Source organism: Rana temporaria, chromosome 1 (genome assembly GCF_905171775.1).
Source record: "Rana temporaria chromosome 1, aRanTem1.1, whole genome shotgun sequence".
In the NCBI taxonomy this organism is placed as follows: Eukaryota; Metazoa; Chordata; class Amphibia; order Anura; family Ranidae; genus Rana; species Rana temporaria.
The window spans coordinates 683,155,228-683,178,927 of record NC_053489.1 but is presented as its reverse complement, the minus strand read 5'-3'; the positions used below and the strand labels follow the sequence as shown (position 1 = coordinate 683,178,927).

General features: G+C 47.6%; 1 protein-coding gene across 1 annotated transcript in view; it reads left to right on the top strand.

The window, feature by feature from the left end:
• Positions 1-23,700, top strand: part of LOC120924686 — a 68,180-nt gene that overhangs the window by 22,617 nt on the left and 21,863 nt on the right. The window contains exons 3-4 of the mRNA XM_040335691.1: positions 733-973; positions 12,999-13,255. Of these exons, the coding sequence (XP_040191625.1) occupies positions 733-973; positions 12,999-13,255 (498 nt within the window). The remainder of the gene's footprint in view (positions 1-732; positions 974-12,998; positions 13,256-23,700) is intronic.

Sequence of the window (23,700 nt, the reverse complement as noted above, 5' to 3'; positions counted from 1 at the left end):
TGTGTGTATGGGGCTACAAGCTTACCTGTCCTTCGGTAAGCCAGCGCTTGCTCAATGAGACTTTGACGCATGCGCGGTAGCTTACAGGGGTAGCGTAGGGTGAAGCAAGATGGCAGCGACGGCATCGAATGTGACGAGCGCACGCTCGTCGCGTCGATGATGTCACCGCGTTCTTGCCATTCTTTTGAATGTGCCGTGTGTACACTCGGCTTTGCAAGAAAAGCTTGCCAGGAATCTCGTCGGGAAAACCGACGTTTTTTTTTCCCCGACGAGATTCCCGGCCGTGTGTACGAGGCTTAAGAGGCGCCTCTCTTCTCTTTTATACTCTGGAGCTCCTGCTGGATTTTGCTTCTAATCCCCTTGTGGAGGCTTCCATTTGTGGATGGACATTTTCTGGTCACACAACCAATCACATCGCTATAATCTTTTTCTATGGACCATAAACTGAAGGACTCGTGAATAAATGGTTGTGGAACGAATCATTTGAGTTTCCATTATTTCTTATGGGAAATTTTGCTTTGATATACAAGTGCTTTGGATTACAAGCATGCTTCCGGAACGAATTATGCTCGCTATCCAAGGTTTTACTGTACTGTAAAATGGCCAGGTTTGGGCAATATTGGAGGTTGGGAACCCCCTACCCTGGAGAAGGGTTCCCGTTCAAACCTGTTCCTTCACCGCCAACATTTGGATGTCCTTTAATATTTCTACTTCTGTTGTGCTTTGTTCCAGGAACACGGTTTTCTTAGACCTTGGTCTGGTAAACGTATCCATCAGTTGGCTTTACCGAGTTATATTTACCTGAAATATGGACATCATTCACAAAACGACACCCGTCACCGTTCAGATTTGAATCGAGAATACAATGGCATCCACCATCCAACCTTCTATATCCGGGAGTGCGGCTCGAACAGGTCATCGTTGCAGCTAACGTGTAACTGGGGAGGAGCTAGTCCTACATGTCAAAACTATGGTAAGCATAGTGAATGATTGGGGGGGGGGTGCCTCGCTGTGTGTAGAGCCCCATTACTGGGTAATGGGACGCCACAATTTATGTATAAGGAATAGCATAACATAGATTGAATGTAAGGAGAGGCAGGCATCGTTTTCAGACAACATTTAGCCCCCATTCACACATAGGCGTAGTGCTACGCCGCTGCCGCCAGAGGGACGAAAACACATGTCCCTCTATGGAGATGGTTCACATCTCCACGCCGGACGCCGGACGCCTGCCGCCTGAAAAAAGGTCCCGGACCTTTTTTTCAGGCGGCTTTCGGCGTTCGGCTAGGAGATGGGAAGCATCTCCATAGAGGGGGTCAATCTGGGGCACATCTAGGCGGACAATACCGGCGTTTTGTCGCCGCAAATTGCGGTACAAAACTCCGCTATTTGTACCGCGATTTGCGGCGACAAAACGCCACGAATTTGTCTGCCTAGGTGTGAATGGAGCCTAAGGCCCCGTACACACGAGAAGATTTATCCGCGGATACGGTCCACCGGACCGTTTCCGCGGATAAATCCTCTAGAGGATTTGCGAGGATTTTGATCCGATGGAGTGTACTCACCATCGGATCTAAATCCGCGCCGAAATCCCATCGCGATGACGTGTCGCGCCGTCGCCGCGATAATGACGCGGCGACGTGCGCGACGCAGTCATATAAGGAATTCCACGCATGCGTCGAATCATTACGACGCATGCGGGGGATCCCTTTGGACGGATTGATCCGGTGAGTCTGTACAGACCAGCGGATCAATCCGTTGGGATGGATTCCAGCGGATAGATTTGAAGACATGTCTTCAAATATTTATCTGCTGGAAATCCATCGCATGGGAGAAAAATCTGCGGAAACAGATCCGCTGGATTGTACACACCATAGAATCTATCCGCTGAAACCCATTCGCTGGGATTTTTCAGCGGATGGATTCTATCGTGTGTATGGGGCCTTGACTGGACTTACCCCCCAGGCCTAAGGCTGCCAGCCCTCCCCTGTCCACACCCCCGCCAACACTCCGTTATTTGATCTACTTGAAACTTCCCTAAGATATCAGGGGTTCTAGACCACCTAGTTATGCATTTGTAGTTCATTTCCGTCATGTACAAGTTTCAGAATTTTACTCACTTCTTGATGCCTTCCTCGTTTCCCCAGTTCCCTCTCCCAATTTTTTATGTAGCGCTACCCCCGCAGGAGCCGCTGGTTGTTTTGGGATCGGCGTATTAAGTTACCTCTTACCGTTGTCTAGGGGTGAAGTTGATGAGTAGATTAGTGAGCAAATGTCCAGTCATCAAATAAAGGTTTTCTGAATGCTTTATATTCGGCCCAACATGACCAACATCAACATGAGGTAGGGAGAAAAGGTTGATGAAGCAATAGAGAACTTTGCAGTATCAGGCCTGGATATGAAAGGAGCAATCCTGCTCTCAGTAGTAGTAGATACAGTTCGTCGCTACTCTAGCCAGAGTGGGTGAAGTGCCCCCGGACAGACTCCTGCCACAAGTTTGGCAGCCGAAGCGTCACTTTAGGGTGCTGGGAGGAACAGGTCTCTGCCACAGGCCTGGCTCTAGGGACCTCTGCCACAGGCCTATTACTTGAATGAGCTAAATAGATTGAGCGAATCCTCCCAGTAGATTAAGTTAGGGTCACCGGGGTGACAGTTGAAGTGTACCTGTCAGTGTCCCGGTCACCAGATCCCCGATGGTTCGTTCAAGCCCTATTGGACAACCTGCCTCCGGGTTCTCCTCAAGCCGATCCCCCACCGTGCGGCACACAGCCTGGGATCTCCTCAGTAGAAGGGGGACCCAGTAAGTCACTGGGGCCCCTTAGTAGCATCAGTTGCTCCAGGCCAGGAGGGCCCAAAGTCTGGAACTCCGCGTAGAGCATGACCCCAGGCCAGGTAGGCCATAGTGATGGGGCCCGTGATGTGCGCACCTGGAACCAGGAACCCGCTAAGAACCAACAAAAATGGTGTCCGCCACAGATATACCCTCCCCCAGCATGCTCTGCGAGGGGAAACTCCTCTAATTGGCTGCTGGGGAAAAGTGGCTCTGCCAGAACCCCTCTAGTGCCAACTGTCGCCCAGGGATGGGATTGCATCCCTGGAGCGCAGACTGACCCACAGGACAGTTCTGGAATGACAGCAGCCCAAAATTTAGGAAATATGAATCGGAGCAAAATAACTCTCCCATTCCCCCACTAACTTTAACGTAGTGCCCATGCTGAAAGTAAGGGGGCACTACATTTATGAATGTTGGCACCTCCAACTTCTCCACTTCCATCAAAATTTGATATATTCGGGAAATGTTCCCGCGGTTTTTCTTCATTTTATTGCTGCCTGTCAGTCAGCATCTCTCCTGCCCTGCTCCCCACACTCATTGGAGTGCTGATAAATGGAGGGGCTGTCTCAGCATCTACAAAGCCATCCACAACTCTGCCCCCAGCTACATCACTGACCTAGTCTCTAAATACCAATCTAATCGTTCTCTTCATTCTTCTCAAGACCTCCTGCTCTCTAGCTCTCTCATCACCTCCTCCCATGCTCGTCTCCAGGACTTTTCCAGAGCCTCTCCAAGCCTATGGAACTCCTTACACCAATCTGTCCGTCTATCTCCTTCTATATTAGCTTTTAGAGGATCTCTGAAAACCCTCTTCTTCAGAGAAGCCTATCCTACCCACACCTAACAACTGTATTTTCATTTTTATCTATCTGATCACCCCCCACAGCTACTACCCTTTGTTCCACTTGACCCTCCCTTCTAGACTGTAAGCTCTAACGAGCAGGGCCCTCTGATCCCTCCTGTATTGAATTGTATTGTAACTGTACTGTCTTCCCTGATGTAAAGCGCTGCGCAAACTGTTGGCGCTATATAAATCCTGTATAATAATACTGCCATTAGTCAAGGCAGCTGGCGGATCCAGACTTCGGAAGTCGGGATGATGCGGTGACTGATTGCAGTGACATCAGCGGAGAGGGGACTTCAGCCCGTTCTCCGCTGAAGACGGGTCACAGGAGTGCAAAACAAATTGTACTCCTGTTATCCTTAGGAGAAGCCCAGCCTAAAGCCCAGTCAGACTGGACTTCTCCTTTAACCACTTGCTTACTGGGCACATATACCCCCCTCCTGCCCAGGTGAAATTTCAGCTTTCGGCACTGCATCGCTTTAACTAACAATTGCGCGGTCGTGCGACGTGGCTCCCAAACAAAATTGACGTCCTTTTTTCCCCACAAGTAGAGCTTTCTTTTGGTGGTATTTGATCGCCTGTGCGGTTTTTATTTTTTGCGCTATAAACAAAGAAGTGAGACAATTTTGAAAAAAATACAATATTTTTTACTTCTTGCTATAATAAATATCCCAATTTAAAAAAAAAAAAACATTTTTTTTTTCTCAGTTTAGGCCGATACGTATTCTTCTACATATTTTTGGTAAAAAAAAAAAAAAAAAATCGCAATAAGCGACTGGTTTGCGCAAAAGTTATAGCGCTTACAAAATAGGGGACAGAATTATTTTTTTTTAATTATTTTTTTTTACTAGAAATGGCGGCGATCTGCGATTTTTAATGGGACTGCGACGTTATGGCGGACACATCGGACACATTTTTGGCGCCATTCACATTTATACTGCGATCAGTGCTATAAATATGCACTAATTACAGTATAAATGTGACTGGCATTGAAGGGGTTAACACTAGGGGGTGAGGAAGGGGTTAAATGTATCCCTGCTTAGTGTTCTAACTGTAGGTGAAGGGGGGGGTGACTGGGGGGGTGACCGATCTGTGTCTCTATGTACAAGAGACACAGATCGGTCTCCTCTCCAGAGACAGCACCGCTGTCTCTGTGTAAAACGGCAATGAGAGATGATCTCATATGTTTACATATGAGATCCTCTCTCATTGGCCGCACAGATCGCCTCGCGAACGGCCACTCTGATTGGCCGTTCGCGGCGATCTGTAATTGGCTGTGTCCGAGGGACACGGCCAACACAGATTTTCCCCGCAGCGCGCTCTGGAGCGCGCGCGGGGAACGCCCAAAGGGGCGGCCGTCAATTGACGGCAGTTTGGAAATTGGGATCCGCACTGTAGCCGTCAATTGACGGCAGGCGGATCCCAAGTGGTTAAGTAACTGGCAACAACAACAGTTACAAGTAAGCATCACATGATGTGAAACATGTCAGCCACTCGTTTTAAGGAGTGCGGCAGTCCAGGACCTTCTTCTAGCCAACAACAAATTGTTGCAAGTGGTAGTGTATTATAAGTTAGGAACCCTCTTGCACAGTCCTACAACGTGCATATCGATTGCCTTGCTGTTGGGGGGCTCCCTTTTCTTGCTGTCCTCCCGCAGATGTAGTGGTATCGATGGCAATGATCCCATTTTTCCACCTGCAGGATTGACTATCCTGCCACTCAGTATGATTAGCGATCTGGAAATCTCCTTATCCGCTCTCCAGCCCAATCCGATCCGGCCTGTGGTCTCCTGAATCAGCACTTCATTCTCTCACATGTCCTGCCTTTATTTCGGTATTCTCCTCTCTCCCCTGAGGGTTCACAGGCTTTTCTTTTTATTGTTTATCCTTTGCTCGCTCACTTGGGATCTGTAGTTCAGGTAAACTGACTAAAGAAGTTTTGCTTTCAGCATACAAATCCCAATATTCCCTACATTGTTGTTCTGTTTCCTGTGCCAACTAAACTGCAGAGCACTGCCACCTTGTGGCTAATTTACAACCTGCAATCAGTAACAATGCAGTGTGTTACATACTCCCCCCCCCCACTTAAAGAGGCGTTCCACTCATTTGTAAGTTTATTAAAAGTCAGCAGCTACAAAAAGTGTAGCTGCTGACTTTTAAAAAACAGACTTACCTGCTCCACGGTCCAGCGATGCAGCCACCCAAAGCTCCGCTCCTCTCCCCCTCCTCTCCGCAGCACCATCATTGCAAGTGTGAGCACCCGGCTGTGACAGCTTGCAGCTTCACAGCCAGGTTCACACTGTGCATGTGCGAATCGCGCTGTGCTCTCTTAGTGGCCAGGCAATCTTCTGGGACCCAAAAGATTGCAGAGAGGGAGGGAGAAAAGGAGAAGTCGCCTAGGCAGCGAGGCGACGGAAGCAGGAAGTGGGAGCTGGGTACCTGTCAAAACTAGGTACCCACTCCCCCCCCCCCAAAAATGACATGCCAAATGTGGCATGTAAGGGGGTGAGGAGTGCTTAAAGAGGAAGGTCCACTTTGGAAAATGGCCGTAAAAAATTTAGAACCTGCTCTATTTTTTCTCATAGTTGTTCATGTCATCTTGTGTACGCTTTAACGAGGGTGAAAAAAACGTGCATGACCAGAAGCAAGTTATGAGATGGCGAAATTAGCATAAGCAGCCCAAAGGGTGGCACCATTCAAATGGAACTTCCCCTTTATAGTGCCATCGTACGTGTTGTACGTCACCACGCTTTGCACAAGCATTTTTTTTCACGATCATGTGTAAGCAAGGCAGGCTTGAGAGGATTCACGTCCATGACATGAATAACGGTCGTGTGTACGCAGCATAAGTCTAAATGGGGTACTGGCAGACTTGAACTGAATAGAAGTGATAAGATACTGTCCTTAATAGCAGTTAGAATCCATCTCCAGTCAATCTCTACTTATTCTCCCTCTTCCTCTTTAGCCCCCTCCTCCTCTGAAGCTCAGGTAGAGTGAAGAAGCGATGGAGAAGGTCGAGTCCTGTGGGTTTCCTTAGTGGGAAGTTCATCCGTTGAAGTCAAAACCTGCACAGAGTCAGATATGGGCAACAGATGATTCTGATGCCATGACTTCACCGACCCCCTCTTTCATTCTGGGCAGATCTGACTGGGAGACTGGCCAACTTTCGTCAGACTACGTAAGGCTGAAGTTTCCAGTGAGCTGCTATTTTGGGCCAGATTCACAGAGACGCGCCTATCTATAGGCGGGCGTAGCGTATCTCAGATACACTGCGCCGCCGTAACTTAGTGAGGCAGGTCCCGTATTCTCAAAGAACTTGCGCCCAAAGTTACGGCGGCGTAGTGTAACTGTGCCGGCGTAAGCCCGCGTAATTCAAAGTAGGCTAGTGTGGGCGTGTTTTATGCTAATGACCCGACGTGATTGACATTTTTAACATTTTTAACGAACGGCGCATGCGCCGTCCGTGAACGTATCCCAGTGCGCATGCTCAAAATTACGCCGCAAATAGTCAATGCTTTCAACGTGAACGTAACTTACGTCCAGCCCCATTCACGGACGACTTACGCAAACGACATAAAATACGATGCTGTTCGTACGTTTCCGACGTCCATACTTAACATGACTTATCCCTGCTTTATGAGGGGTAACTTTACGCCGGCGTATGTCTTACGTAAACGACGTATCTTGCTACGCCGGGCACACGTACGTTCGTGAATCGGTGTATCTAGCTAATTTACATATTCAACGCGGAAATCTCTGGAAGCGCCACCTAGCGGCCAGCGTAAATATGCAACTAAGATACGACGGCGTAAGAGACTTACTCCAAGGATTCTCAATAGCACCTGGCTTCCTGGCTGCAAGTCTTGAAATCTTACTCTGGCATCATAGTTTCTCTTATTCCTCTGCTCCACCGCCTTGGCGGCCTGATGTGCTTTTTTATAAGCAGTTTTGAACTGGTGCTTCAATCATTCTACTTACCCTGATCTGATGGAGGGGTAATGTGGTTGGGAGCAGTACCAAGGGCTAGATCCACAGGTAGTTTGACATCCCGCCCAAACATTGGGCGGTATGGCGACTAGTCTGTAGCGTTGTTTTCGGTACACATGCACCACCGCAGCAAGATGCTAACTCCACTGCTGTTTCTCTCCAGAGGCAAGCTGCCAATCATGTTTTGGAGAGTTTGGCTGAACCTCTCCGGTCGAGGGTCACCTTGGGGGTGGTAAGGAGTAGTTCTGGATTATTTTAATGTCCAGGAGGGCTAACAACTCTTTGATCAACTTACCTTCAAAGTCTCCGCCTTAAACCAACTGAATTCTTTGTGGAAGTCCATAGTGCAGAAATCATTTTTCTACTAGGACCTTGGCTACTGTGGAGGCCTGTTGATTCTTTGTGAGATGGGCATATCTTATGAAGTGGTCAGTTACCACTAGGACATTTCCCCATCCGGTAGAGTCTGGCTCCAAACACAGGAAATCAATACACACCAACTTTATTGCCACCTGGTTCTGAAGGTGGCCCATTGGAGCTGCCTGTCTGGTCAAGATTTTCCTCTGGATACAACTCATGCATGTATGGCATTTCATTTGAGGCCAGTAGAAATGATCCCTCACAACAGGAAAGTTCTCTACGGCCCCAGATGTCTGTGTTCATCATGCAATGACTTCAATACTGCTCTCTTGAGCTGGGAAGGGGAAAATAACTGCCAAAGGTAGTCACTTTAGTCCAAGGGGCCCACTTCAGTAAACCACGTTCCTTAGTTTCAATTTATCCCATTCTTTACAAAATGACCTTGGCGTCTGGGGGGGGGGGGGGGCATCTACCCAGAGCAGACTGTCCTTCGCTAGCTGGCAGAGCGGGTCTTGATCCTGAGCCTCTTGCAAACTTTTCATTGTGAGTTGAGGTAGCTTGACGCTCTTCAACTGAGACACGTTGCAGTAATACTGAGAAATGCAAATACCTTGGCCTTCCACAACTTAAGCATAAGCCATTCCCTTGGTAACATATTCAGCTCCCTGTCTCATTGCTTGCGCTCCCTCAGGGTACACCTGCATCCACTTGGGTTCAGTGGTCCATTACACGCTGATGGGTTCACTGGGCTTTCTTGGGCCTTTCTTCTTTAGAGTCTTAGCAGTTCCACTGGTCTCTCCTTTGCTGTTCTTCAGTAGTTCCATAAGGGGTGAGGTTGTCTTTGCAAACCCCTCAACAAACCGGGGGTAACACAAACAAAACCCCAAGAATGATCTCAGCTCGGTAACGTTTTTGGGTCCATGCCATGTGGTTACGGGTTCAATCTTGCTGGGGTCAGTGGCCACTCCTGCAGAGACCACGTGCTCCAAGTAGGTGACTAAGGTCCAATAAAATTGTTTTTTCTCTAGTGACAGCGTTAATCCCTCATCATGGAGTCTATGTAGTACTTTTTCTAGCCACTCATCGTGCTCCTGCAACATCTTCTTGAACACGATTATATTATCCAAATATACCAGGACCTCGATCAAGTTCATATCCCCCCACTTAAACACTCTATCAATCTCTGAAAGATGGCAGGTGCCCCAGACAAGCCCCAAGGCATGCAATCAAACTCAAAGAAACCCATTAGACTGATGAAAGCGGTCTTTTCTCTGTCCTCGGTCAGGATGCATTGGACACTTCTGAGTCCCAATTCCTAATTTTCTAACTCTTTAATTTCTGCAGAGGTCCAGTATGTGCCTCAGATGTTTGTCATAAAAGTCTCTGTACAGTAGAGTCACCTGTGTTCCTGTGTCCAATAAGGCTTTGGTGTGCACTCCTTCCATGTGAATGCAGACTACAGGTGATGGACCTACCAGCTCACCTCAACGTCTATCTGTAACAGGCAAACTGCCGTCGCGTTCCAGCAGTGACGTCATCGCCCGGCGCCGCGTGCGTTCCAGCTTGGAACGCGGAAGTGCCGAGCGACTCACCGCTTGATTCGGCACACCTGCCTTGCACCTATAAACAGAACAGTGTGCAGACTGCACACTGTTCTATTATTGTAAGCCGTAGCCGGCTTGGCTACCTTTTAACCAGAGCTACTACTCTTCCTAAACTGGAAACCATCCCTTGCCTGGATCTGCGCTGCCAACCTCACAAGAGTTGCTGCGGACACCACAAGATATCCCCCACCAGGAGACCCTCCATAGAAGAATCCCATTGTTGCTGCAATACGCTGGAAAACACTTATCCCTACAAAACGGATAAGTACTATTTCTGCTTAGAGTTACCTGCTTCATATATTGCCCTTATCAAGTACTGTATTTAAATCTGGATTATTAAATACTATTTTGCTGCCTGGGATTACTTAGTGTGTCTTCAGCTGTCCGCTGTAGAAAATCTTAAAGGGACATACACTCTCAACTTAGCTCAGCTATACTTGCCTCTCCTACGCAAATAGTAATTGCATACAGTATCTTTAATTGCTACGTGCTTGACATAAGTTGTTACTTGTTTTTGGGCCCATGCCCTAAGTTACTGAACATGTTCGCCTTAACCTTTCTATGCTAGGGGTTGAAGGTATTTCATACCTCCTCTCTTAGTGGCCTAATACATTTCTTTATGTTAAAGTGATATGATGTAGAGAACCCCCAAACTCCTGTTCTTTGATTGGAGTGACGCCTGGGGTCCAATACTGATAATCACTTGCATACGGAAGTGCATTGGAATCTTCACGTGCATTGTAATCTTTTAACGCTAGGGGTTGGACGCATGTTGTAATACGTCCTCCCTTAGTAGGTCAAGGCATTCCTTTATGTGAGAGAGATGATGTAGAGAACCCCCAAACTCCTTTTTTCTGATTGGAGTGACGCCTGGGGTCCAATACTGAAATCTCACATAGAGAGCTGCATTGAAATCTCTGCTAACCGCAGTTGTGGTTCACTCCCGTTCACCGTAATTTGTGACACTATCTGGACAAAGCTTTGCACTTCTAATCCAAGCTGATCGAGTTGTTCGCTACTTTGAGAGACTTGTTTTAGAATTTGCACAGTGGTGTGTATCAGCTCTCTGTGTCCAAGAGTCGGCCAACTGAGTTGGAAGGTGGGTTGGCTCTAAGGGACAGCTACTAGGAAATGTCTGAGTAGTTTTAGTTTCCTAAATCTGTGTCCCTTGAAAAGTGGAGCTTGCAGTATTCTTTGGGTACTCAGTTGGCTCCTTTACTGAGGCCGCCTGAAGTTTCCTCCTGGCTTTGGAAAGAACAACTTCTTCAGGGCTTGTATCACTTCAGCGGTAAGGCCAGATGCTAAGTCATTTTGTGGACATTGTGCCGAAAGTGTTTTCCGATTCTCTTTACTTGAAGCATCACTGGACAGACTGGTGACAGATTCTCCCCTTTCAGCAGCTAACACAATCACTGTCTGTCCTATTCCTACATAGCCTTCTGCATAACAATGTTGGCCTCCATAACTTTGCCTCTCAGTAAGATCAGCAATCTGGAAATCTCCTTGTCCTCTCTCTGGCCCAATCTGATTCAGTCTGTAGTCTCCAGGATCAACACTGCACTCTTACACATCTTGCTTCTCTCTTTGTCTTCTCCTCTCTCCCACGAGGGTTCCTGGGCTTTTCTTTTTATATTCTCCCACCCTTTTTCTCGGCTGATTTGGTGTGACAGACCTAACTAGGACAGGGGCTTTTGGAGGGGACTGCAGGGTAGCCTCTTGCCTACTGACTATGGGCCCTAGCCTTTAAGTGAACACTACTCTTTGGGAGGTGTGTGCCTGGGGGACCCTTTGAGTGGTCTTGCTTTGGATTCAAGTCCATGTCTCCCCAAAACACATAGACTCTGGAATGGAGAACCCAGATACATATTTAGGGCCTTAATGCCCAAACCAACAGTGACTGCTTTAGATTGTGAGACTCGGAGCAGATGTTCATGTCATTAGCTCAAAGCAACCTGATTCTGGGGTCTCCTGATATAATCTATTTAAGGTGTTATGTGTAAAGTGTCTGTCCCATTGTGTGCCGCCTAGGTGTGCATTTACATTGGTAATTGAGTCACCTATTGTTTCTGTCTGATCATCTCTTAGGCCCCGTACAGACGACCGAACATGTCTGCTGAAACAGGTCCGCGGACCAGTTTCAGCAGACATGTTCGGTCGTCTGTAGAGCCGAGCGGACAGGATTCCAGCATACATTTGCCCGCCGGGCCTTTTTCCAGCTGGAATCCTGTCCGTCGGACATGTTCGGTCGTCTGTACAGACCTACCGTACATGTCCGAGCGGCCGCCATCCCTCGCATGCGTCGAATGACTTCGACGCATGCGTGGAAGCATTGAACTGGCAGGGCCGCGCACGTCGCCGCGTCATCATCGCGGCGACGGCGCGGCCTCGTCGCCGCGTATCGAGTACGCGCGGATTTCTGTATGATGGTGTGTACAGCCATCATACAGAAATCCCCGGGCAGACATGTACGCTGAAAATGGTCCGGCGGACCGTTTTCATCGTACATGTTTGCCCGTGTGTACAAGGCCTTAGAAATGAGATTAATATTGTGACCACTGTACCTTGTGATCGAACCATTGTGGGACCTTATGTGTTGATGTTGATTAGCTTAAATAGATTATGTTTATGTTGGCTGGTCCTCCTTAGCTATGATAATTATATTCCTGATTACACTTTGTACTGTTAGATGAATGTGATCAGGTCCTACCTGGTCCTGTGTGCTATATAAATTCTTTGTGAGTTTTCAATAAAGTGAGTTCCAGTTTGCATCTAAGCTATTGTCGGCTAGTCTTGGATGCTCAGCTATAATATCTGGTTCCTAGGCCCAGCCTGGAGGAAGCTATATATCTCGACGGAGGGAGACACCCAAGCTGGTTGCTGGAACGGTTCCATCATACATGGGATCTGAAGTTCTAATCCAGCTAAACTGAATGGAGAATTCCTGTTTGTAGCATACAAGTCCCAATATTCCCAGTATTGCTATTCTGGGTCATGTGCCAACTAAACTGCAGAGCACTGCCATCTTGTGGCCATTTAACAACCTGCAATCAGTAACAATGCTGTGTGTTACAAAAGTAGTCAAAAAATTATATTTTTATAAGGTCTAACTGGAGACAGTTGTGCTTGCATGAAGTGTCCACAGGTCTCAATGCCAAAAAGAGGTGTCTTCCTTAACTTATTAGAGTTATGGCCACAAGGTATTTTGATGGCACTGCCCCATTCCTAAATGCAGAGACACAAACCACAGAAAGAGGCCTTTCTAAAAATGTAGAGATACAGCCCTCAGAGAGACGTGGGTGGGTAAAAACTCTCCTCACCATGAATTACCATCATTGCCTTACCAATATTATATTAAATGTCCTCTTTTAAAGGCAAACAAGAAGAGGACAGAAAGGAGATGGAAAGAAAAAGAATTCAAGAAGAAGAGAGGAGGAGGCAGCAGCAGATTGAGCGAGAGAGGAGGATTCAGGAGGAGATTAAGAAGGAAAGTAAAGCTCTAGAAGAAAAACAAGCCCAGTTCAATAAGGAGCTGGAGATGAGAAGAAACAGAAAGATGCAAAGACAGAAGCAAACTAATATCCTTTGCCACATGGTAGAAGATGATGCCCTTCCCATCCAAATAACTGAGGTAAAAGATATGTAAAGCTCTGCGTAAATTGACGGCGCTATATAAGTACCTATATATATATTAGATAATTATTTATGTACTCATTTCACTATTTCATTCTGGTACACATTAAAAAAAAACAGCCCCCCTGGTGCCTTCATAAAACACAGATAGGTGTAGTGTGATGACATCATGCTGCTGAGATATTACAGAACAATATTGCTAACCAGACTCCCGACTCTGCATCTGGGTATATCGATGACTTGAATTGTAACAAGTGTAGCGCTACCCCCCTAAAGAGCCACTGGATTTTTGGGTTTACATCCTCTTTAGGAGCTGTTTTACTAGCTAATAAAGAATTGATGCATGTGTGAAGATTACACCATATAGTATCCGACTCCTCATTAGAGAATTGCCCTTCAACCCCCTCTTCCCAGGAAAACATACAGGGGAGTTTAATGATTGTTTCAGTGTTATAAGGACAGTTAGTGCCGGTTCACACTACAGCGACTTGGGATTCGACTTGTGCCCCCCCCAAGTCGCGCGACATGAGAAATTCCATTGAAGTGAATGAGAGCCGTCTTAACCACTTCAGCCCCGGACCATGATGCTGGTCAATGACCGGGTCACTTTTTGCGATCCGGCACTGCGTCGCTTTAACTGACAATTGCGCGGTCATGCGACGTGGCTCCCAAACAAAATTGGCGTGCTTTTTTACCCACAAAAAGAGCTTTATTTTGGTGGTATTTGATCACCTCTGCGGTTTTTATTTTTTGCGCTATAAACAAAAATAGAGCGAAAATTTTGAAAAAAAAATATTTTTTACTTTTTGCTATAATAAATATCCCCAAAAATATATAAAAAAAATAATTCTTTCCTCAGTTTAGGCCGATACGTATTCTTCTACATATTTTTCGTAAAAAAATCGCAATAAGCGTTTTTTGATTGGTTTGCGCAAAAGTTATAGCGTCTACAAAATAGGGCATAGTTTTATGGTATTTTTATTAATATTTTTTTTACTAGTAATGGCGGCAATCAGCGATTTTTATCGGTGTTGCGACATTATGGCGGACACTTCGGACACTTTGACACATTTTGGGACCATTGGCATTTTTATAGCGATCAGTGCTATAAAAATGTATTGATTACTATAAAAATGCCACTGGCAGGAAAGGGGTTAACACTAGGGGGCGAGGAAGGGGTTAAGTATGTTCCCTGGGTGTGTTCTAACTGAAGGGGGGGTGGGACTGACTAGGGGAAATGACTGATTGCTGTTCATACATTGTATGAACAAACGATCAGGCATTTCTCCCTCTAACAGGGGGAGAAATGCTGTGGCAGCTCCCGGTTCTCGCTCTGTAACGAGCGATCGCGGGTGCGCGGCGGTGATCGCGCCCGCCGGGCACGCACGTCAGGACCAGGGGCGAGCACGCGCCCCTAGTGGCTGATTTGCGAGGTGACGTAAATCTACATGACCTCGCGCAGGGGAGCCGACCTCCCCCCATATAACTGCGGCGGCTGGTCGGCAAGTAGTTAATGTACACTACTGAAGTCGCTCCGACTTCAGAAAAGGTTCCTGTACTACTTCAAGGCAACTTCTTGTAGGCGACTTGTACCCATTGATTTCAATGAAACTTGCCTCCAAAGTCGGACCACTGTCTTAACTGAAGCAACTTTACAGGAAGAGAAGAAGAGGTAAATACCTCCCTCCCACAGAGCTGACTATTGTTTGATTGGCCACTGGCAAAGTTGCCTGTCCTGGAGGCAACGTTGTAAGTTGCTCCAAGTCGCGCTGAAGTCGTCTCTCAAAGTCGCGCTGGAAATCGTGTTGTGAACCGACCAGGGGTCAAGTCCTGGGGAAAAAAGTGTGGGAACTCCCACCCAAGATCCCCTCCCCCACCAAAAAAAATAAAAAATGATACGCTCATATGCATATATATTTCACAGAAAATACAGTGCAACATTTATTGTAAAGTGCCAGTTTACAAAAAAAAAATATGGTGTCACCCCCCCCAACCCTCCCCCCTGGTCACTGAGCATTAGCATAGCTCTCCCCCCTAGCCTGCCACTGCGGAGTGATGGCAGGAACATAACAGAGCAGTAGACACTGGGCAGGCTAGTGCATTGGGCTCTCTTCTGTCTAGCCTGCCACAGTGCTCTGCAGGGCGCTGGGCAGGCTAGTTTCAGGGTGGCAGCACACGATCACGATGCACACCCCAAACCGGCCCCTGTAAATGTTGTGGTTTATGCCAGTGCGCCAATTCATGCACTGTCACGGATGGGGATGACACCATCACTGTCGGATATCACTTTCTTCTTAATAGTGTCACCCAGGCCTGGACTGGGACAAAAAATAGACCCATGAGTTTTAGACTGAGCATCCCAGTCTAAATCCCCCCCCCCCCAGTAAATTCCCCCAGTTTTATCTCCCATAGTGTAAATTCCCCCCACCCCCCCCCCTTTGTAAATCCCTACAGTGTATTCATTCCCTGTGTAAATACCCTCAAATCCCCTGATGTAACTCCCCCTGTGTAATCCCCCTAATGTAACCCCCCTGATGTAACTCCCCCTGTGTAATCCCCCTAATGTAACCCCCCTGATGTAACTTCCCTTGTGTAATCCCCCTAATGTAACCCCCCCCGATGTAATTCCCCCTGTGTAATCCCCCTAATGTAACCCCCACAATGTAACTCCCCCCTGTGTAATCCCCCTAATGTAACCCCCACAATGTAACTCCCCCCTGTGTAATCCCCCTAATGTAACCCCCCTGATGTAACTCCCCCTGTGTAATCCCCCTAATGTAACCCCCCTGATGTAACTTCCCTTGTGTAATCCCCCTAATGTAACCCCCCCCCCCCGATGTAATTCCCCCTGTGTAATCCCCCTAATGTAACCCCCCTGATGTAACTTCCCCTGTGTAATCCCCCTAATGTAACCCCCCCGATGTAATTCCCCCCTGTGTAATCCCCCTAATGTAACCCCCCCCTGATGTAACTTCCCCTGTGTAATCCCCCTAATGTAACCCCCCTGATGTAACTCCCCCTGTGTAATCCCCCTAATGTAACCCCCCCTGATGTAACTTCCCCTGTGTAATCCCCCTAATGTAACCCCCCCGATGTAATTCCCCCCTGTGTAATCCCCCTAATGTAACCCCCCTGTGTAATCCCTCTAATGTAACCCTGTGCAATTACCCTAATGTACCCCCCTGTGTAATCCCCCTAATGTAACCCCCCCAATGTAACTCCCCCCGTGAAATCCCCCCTAATGTAACCCCCTGTGTAATCCCCCCCCCCCTGTGTAATCCCTCTAATGTAACCCCATGCAATTACCCTAATGTAACCCCCTGTGTAATCCCCCTAATGTAACCCCCCTGTGTAATCCCCCTAATGTAACCCCCCCTGTGTAATCCCCCTAATGTAACCCCCCTGTGTAATCCCTCTAATGTAACCCCATGCAATTACCCTAATGTACCCCCCTGTGTAATCCCCCTAATGTAACCCCCCCAATGTAACTCCCCCCCGTGAAATCCCCCCTAATGTAACCCCCCCTGTGTAATCCTCCTAATGTAACCCCCCTATGTAATCCCTCTAATGTAACCCCCGTGCAATTACCCTAATGTACCCCCCTGTCGGCACGGGCGGCTCAAGTCCTGCAATGGGAACGGCGTTTCTGCAGTGAAAAAAGTGGAGGGACGCCGTTCCCTTGCGTTCCCACAGGACTCGAGCCCTGGAACCGACGCTTACTGTATATAAAGTGGAAATCAGTCCCTTACCTCGAGAGTTGTTATGACAAATATGTTCGTAAGTCATACACAAAAGTGGTGGAGAAAGAGCATAACTTGAAGACCAGGCCTATTCTGACACTTTTTGTATACAAGTAAAAATCATTTTTGCTAGAAAATTACTTGGAACCCCCAAACATTGGCCCTAGAGAATAACATTGTGGTCTTTGTAATCTTTTTTATGTCACACGGCATTTGTGCAGCACAATTGTTTTTGAAAAAATATGCTTTAATTAATTATAATGCATAAAAAAACACAATATATAACCCATTTTTTTGCAAAAGAAATGTAAAAAAAAAGTACATGATTCACAATGTACTTGCCTGCTAAGTTACGGCGGCGTAGCCTAAAGCGGTGGGCGTAAGGGTGCCTGATTCAAATGTGTTTGGGGGGGGCCTGTTTTATGTTAATAGTGCTTGACCTTAAGTTTTTTACGTTTTTTTCGAACTGCGCATGCGCCGGGCGCCCACATTTCCCAGTGCGCATTGCGGCTAAGTACGCGGCACGGGCCTATTGATTTCGACGTGGACGTAAACGACGTAAATCCTGATTCACGGACGACTTACGCAAACAACTTAAAAAATTCGAATTTCGACGCGGGAACGGCGGTCATACTTAACATTACTATTCCATTAGGGCTAAGCTCTAACTTTAGGCGGCCTATCTCTAACGTAAACGGCGTAAAAGTACTGCGTCGGCCGGGCGTACATTCGTGAATCGGCCTATCTTCTCATTTACATATTCTACGCCGACCGCAATGGAAGCGCCACCTAGCGGCCATCCGAAATATTGCAATCTAAGATAGGACGGCGCAAGCCGTCCTATCTTAGATATGTTTAAGCGTATCTGTTTGAGCATACACTTAAACATAAGTCGGCTTAGATTCTGAGTTAGGTCGGCTTATCTACTGATAAGCCGGCCTAACTCTTACTGAATCTACCTATATGATTGCTTATACCAATTAAGTTCCTTGGTATAAGCAACCATTTTTTACTGAATGAAACTGATTCATTCAGTGTCTTTTGTTGTCATATGACATCCACACAGAAGGACGAAAGGCCCTCCCCGCTGTCAATCTGTTATAGGCCGGGCGGGAAGGTGTTCAAAGGGGCACTCCACCTGGGCTGCAGGGTCCGGATGCGAGGCTTGTCAGACCTCCCATCAGACTTGAGACAGGAACTCACTGTGCTGAGCAGAACTGGTACAGATGACAGACAGGTAGGCACTCAAACAGGAGGTGGGAACCGTGCCAGGAACAGAAATGTGGTGACAGGGATAGCCAACGTCAGCAGCAGGCAGGCAGCGAGATATAGAATCATAAGGCAGACATGTGGTCAGGAACGGAGCCAGGGTCAGTAACTGGCAAACAAGGCAGAAGCAGGATCCAAGTTCAAGCCAGAGGCAAGCCGGGTCAGCAACAAGGAAACAAGCAGAGTAGTAGCAGGTTGCAGGGGATAGCTGATAGACCAGTCAGCACTTAAACATGAGCTGGAGCATCCTTAAATAGCCTGTGTGGCGCCAACAAGCACTGAGAGTGCGCCCGTGCACGTGCGCAAGAGCCAGGTCACTATTCTACTATTCTATTATCCAAAAGTCTGATAGGGATTCTCTGACAAAAGGATTCAGAGGAAGAACACCCATATCCATACACATAGGCTCCCATAGCTTCTCAGGGTTGAACTTTTTCGGTGGAGTTTACTTCCAGAAGCACACAGTATGTGTTGCTCAGTTCTAGCTATATGACCGCAGCTTTCGAATATGGCTTACACAAAGCCTGCTTCATTAGGCACAGAGTTAGGGCCCTTAAATAGGCAAGTGGCCTGCCAAATATCAAAGGACCCAGTCAAGATAGTAGGGACGTCTCCCCAAACGGGAGGACTAAAGCACCTCTGTGGAACAGGGCTTGGCTGATACAGACAACTAGATTTTTTTAGAGGAAGTCAAGGACAGCCTTAATAATTCTTTCAAGACGGGTTCTCTTTACAGGCATTTTTTCAGTTTTAAATACAGCAGGGGAGAGTTGGAACCTTTTATCAGTTATTATTGCTGTCTGTGTCCTTGTTGGGGACATTTACCGTCCCTTGTTGTCCTGATGACCAATATGTTTGCGTCAGGAAGTGATGGGAAATCCTATCTGTAACGGTCACCACCGTTTACGACCTTCCATCCCATCCACGACAGCTCATCTGACACACAGACAAATCAGCAAGTATCCCATTTTCTCAGAATCAAGACGAGACACAGCTCTGTACTTGTTCCAAATGTAATGACAACTTCAATGGTTTCTTCTCAGCTTTTTATGCAGTTACAATCATGTGACAGTATTCAAAGGGACAATGAGATCTCCACCCCCCTAATCACACACCAAGGCTAATTACTAAACATTCTAGACGTGTCGGCGCCGGCCTATAATTATCATGGTCTAATCACTGCACATTCCTTCATTAACAGCATAACAAACAAAACACCATCACACACTGAGTTCCCTAGGCAGACGTTCTGTCTCCGACAAGTACATTCCACACATAAACAGTATTTAGCATACATAATTAGAGGTCTGGGAGCAGACCTGGATTAACACCTTTACACAAGGACAATGAAATGTCTTCCAGGCCCTGACTCAATTAGCATGTCACTAGTCAGGGCTAATCATAGAATGAGTCACTATTGACTGGTTGGGTCACAATTAACCAACATCTTGCAGTATCTCAAAATCCTGCAATATGAACTATCAGTGATGTCCCCTGTCCTGTAATTTAGGACATACTTTCTCAGTCACCCTATGGCCCTATCGGACATCTCATCCTTGCAAAGTCTCTGGGTGTCCCGGGTCATTCCGTTACATCTCTCCCCTTTCGATGGGAGACTGACACAGGAGGAGACCCCGAACGGGTTGACTCAGAAGTTAGTCAGTGGTACCAATCCTTCAATGCTGGTATCCACACTGTACCCCAAATAAATTGCTCCAAACAGAGCATTACTCACCCCGCCAACCTCTGTCTCTCTCAAAGAACCTGCCTGCCGCTGGGGAGAGGCCTGGACTGGCCCTTCTCCCTGGAGTCCTTTCAGCCGCTGGAGAGAAGACAGGGTGACTGGGCTCAGTCCATCATGTGGTTGGGGATCTGGGCCAACTGGCCCCCATCCCTGGGGTATACCAGTGGAGACTGAAGTCCCATCCACTGGTAGGTTAAAAACCCCCGATGCTTGCAAAGCCAAGCCGACATCCTCCTGTCTCTGTGACGCACCATTTTCTGGGGTTGTGTCAGTGGAGACCACAGTCCCATCCACTGCCCCAGGAACTCCCTCTTCCGTTAGTAGAGAGCAGAGGCTTGTGGCACTCTGCTCTGTTGCCAGCTCTTCTGCTGGGTCGCTTTGAGTGGAGACCACAGTCCCATCCACTCCCACAGGAACTCCCTCTCCTGCTAGTTGAGAGCAGAGGCTTGTGGCGCTCTGCTCTGTTGCCAGCTCTTCTGCTGGGTCACTTTGAGTGGAGACCACAGTCCCATCCACTCCCACAGGAACTCCCTCTCCTGCTAGATGAGAGCAGAGGCTTGTGGCACTCTGCTCCGTTGCCAGCCCTTCTGCTGGGTCGCTTTGAGGGGAGACCACGGTCCCATCCCCCGATGTCAGCTCAAGCTGCAGTTGTGTGCAGCAGCCAGTAGCATCCTGCCCTGCCGCCAGAGATTCAGCTGGGAGTAAATGCTTTACCACCACAGCTTGTTGCTGGGGAGAGGGGCCAATTGCTCCGGCTCCCTGGAACTCCACTTTCATGGTGACTGGCATCTGTGCCTCTCCCCTCTCTTCAGTTGGTGCTGCTGTGACTTCTGCTGCTGCAGCACCTCTTTGCTGTAGCCAAGTGGCATCCACAGCTGCTATAACCCGGTCTATGATCTCCGGTGGAGGATTAGGTCCATACTGTGCCAGTCCACGTGTCAGGAAGGGCATGCCAGCACCCAAAATGGCGACCATAGAGGTCGAGCTGGGTCTTCAGCTTCCACGGGAGCGCCGGTGGCGCGTGCGCGCGCTCCCGTGCGCGCTCCCATGCGCGCGTGTGCACGTGCACGAGCAGGCGCCGCGGCGTGCACTCTCTGAGTGTTTTTGGCGCCAGACAGGCTATTTAGGCTGGCCTCTTCCTGGACTCAGGTGCTGTCCGTTCTATAGCGTTTGGCGAACCTACCTCAGCAACCTGTATCCTGTTTCCTGTACCGTTGACCCGACCCGGCTTGCCTTTGATACCCCTGCTCTCCGCCTGCACCGACCCGGCTTGTTTTGACCCTGCTTTCGCCTACTGATTCTGCTACTCCGCTGCCAGCCCAATACCGACCCAGCCTGCACCGTGACCTCGCTTCCGGCTTCCGCTTGTGTTCCAGACGTATCCGATAGTGCATGACCCGGCTTGACCACTTCCTCTACCCGCTGACAGCTGCCTGGGACTATCACCTGCACCTGTGCCTCTCCGCTACCTGCTCAGCAACTCCAGCTCAGCGACTCACCAGCGATCCTGCCAGGCACTCGTGCGACTTTGTACTTTGGAGCCTCCTGTCCACTTTACCAGGAGCTCGGAGTCAGAGCTGCAAGGGAGGCCGTCTTCCGCACATCAGGCTCTCACCGTCAGGGGCGTGACACCACGTCTAACAGCCCGGTCAAAAAACTCTTCATCGGGTGTCCTGTCTGTTATGCTGGGCCTTTCAGCTCTATCCATTTGGACAAGCTCTGTAATAATGTCCCTTCTCTTACGATTGCAGGCCGATCTGCCCCGGCTCTCCAGTAAGTCCTTGAGGGAAGAGAGCTTCAGCCGTTCATACAGCGTCTCCATTGTCCTGTGTCCTTCTAGCTGTTCTTCTGGTGATGGAATTATCCCACTGCTGCCACCACTGTAACGGTCACCACCGTTTACTACCTTCCATCCTATCCACGACAGCTCATCTGACACACAGACAAATCAGCAAGCATCCCATTTTCTCAGAATCAAGACGAGACACAGCTCTGTACTTGTTCCAAATGTAATGACAACTTTAATGGTTTCTTCTCAGCTTTTTATGCAGTTACAATCATGTGACAGTATTCAAAGGGACAATGAGATCTCCACCCCCCCTAATCACACACGAAGGCTAATTACTAAACATTCTAGACGTGTCGGCGCCGGCCTATAATTATCATGGTCTAATCACTGCACATTCCTTCATTAACAGCATAACAAACAAAACACCATCACACACTGAGTTCCCTAGGCAGACGTTCTGTCTCCGACAAGTACATTCCACACATAAACAGTATTTAGCATACATAATTAGAGGTCTGGGAGCAGACCTGGATTAACACCTTCACACAAGGACAATGAAATGTCTTCCAGGCCCTGACTCAATTAGCATGTCACTAGTCAGGGCTAATCATAGAATGAGTCACTATTGACTGGTTGGGTCACAATTAACCAACATCTTGCAGTATCTCAAAATCCTGCAATATGAACTATCAGTGATGTCCCCTGTCCTGTAATTTAGGACATACTTTCTCAGTCACCCTATGGCCCTATCGGACATAAGGTGACCCTAGACATAAGACTCCTTGGTGACGCCGGGACAGGAGTACCCCTCATCCTTGCAAAGTCTCTGGGTGTCCCGGGTCATTCCGTTACACTATCTTTTTCAGTTTGTCGCCAGAGCAACAGATAAAAGGTAAACCTTCCAAAGGGGGCAAAGGTTCCTATAACAATTCTCTATGATGGGAATTATGTTTACTTTCTCTTCATTTCTTTCTTCTCAGGAACTAAAAGCAATCCCCTCCCCAGCTGGACAGCAAAAAAAAATCTGAAAAGGGTTTTTAATCGTTTCCTACTCTATTACTCTATCTATAAAAAAAAGTTTTGGCTTTATATACAGTTTAAGCAAAAAAAAATTTAAAATAAAAATAAATAATATCTCTTAATGTCCAGTGTCATCATTCCTTTAAAAAGGTCTTTACACCTAAGGGGCAGGAAGTGCCAGGACAAGGGTTGGGCAGGAAGGGTAACTGCCCTGAGCACTGTGATGTCATGTGAGGTGGGGGGGCACCACAAGGAGATCGGGAGATTGGAGGGAAGGGATTTGTGTTGGAATGGGGAATTTTGGGGTAACATGGGGGGTAAGCGTTGTTTTAGGAACAGAAATGTTGGGACGGTTGCTAAGAGTGGATGATTTAGGCAGGCTTGTGTTGGGAAGGGGGATGAGGAAGAAGATTTGTGCTAAGAGAGAAGATTTGAAGGGGGGATGTGTACTAGGAGGGGGAATTTTGAGGGGCAGAGGATTTGTGCTAGGAGGAGTTTTTTTTTGGGGGGGGGACATTTTAGCTGGGGGGATCTGGGGGATGGGGGGGCAAAGATTTGTGCTGAAAGGGGGGTGGATTCATAATGGGTGGAGGGGCATAAGCATGCAGATTAGTGGATTAGTGGAGCTGTCGTAACAGTTTGGTCACTGTTCTGTCAAAAGAAATATTTTTTTTTTGAAAAAGGCAAATGCAGCGTTAGTGATAATGCATGAATTAGGTGATCCCACAGCAAATTAAACTAATCATTAAAATAAACAATTAAATGAAATTAATTTAATTTAAAATTAATAAATAGAATTACAATTAAATTAAACTAAATTAAACAGCATAGCAAACAATGGACAGTGTTCAACAGAAATAAGACCCTACCAGTCCAATTGG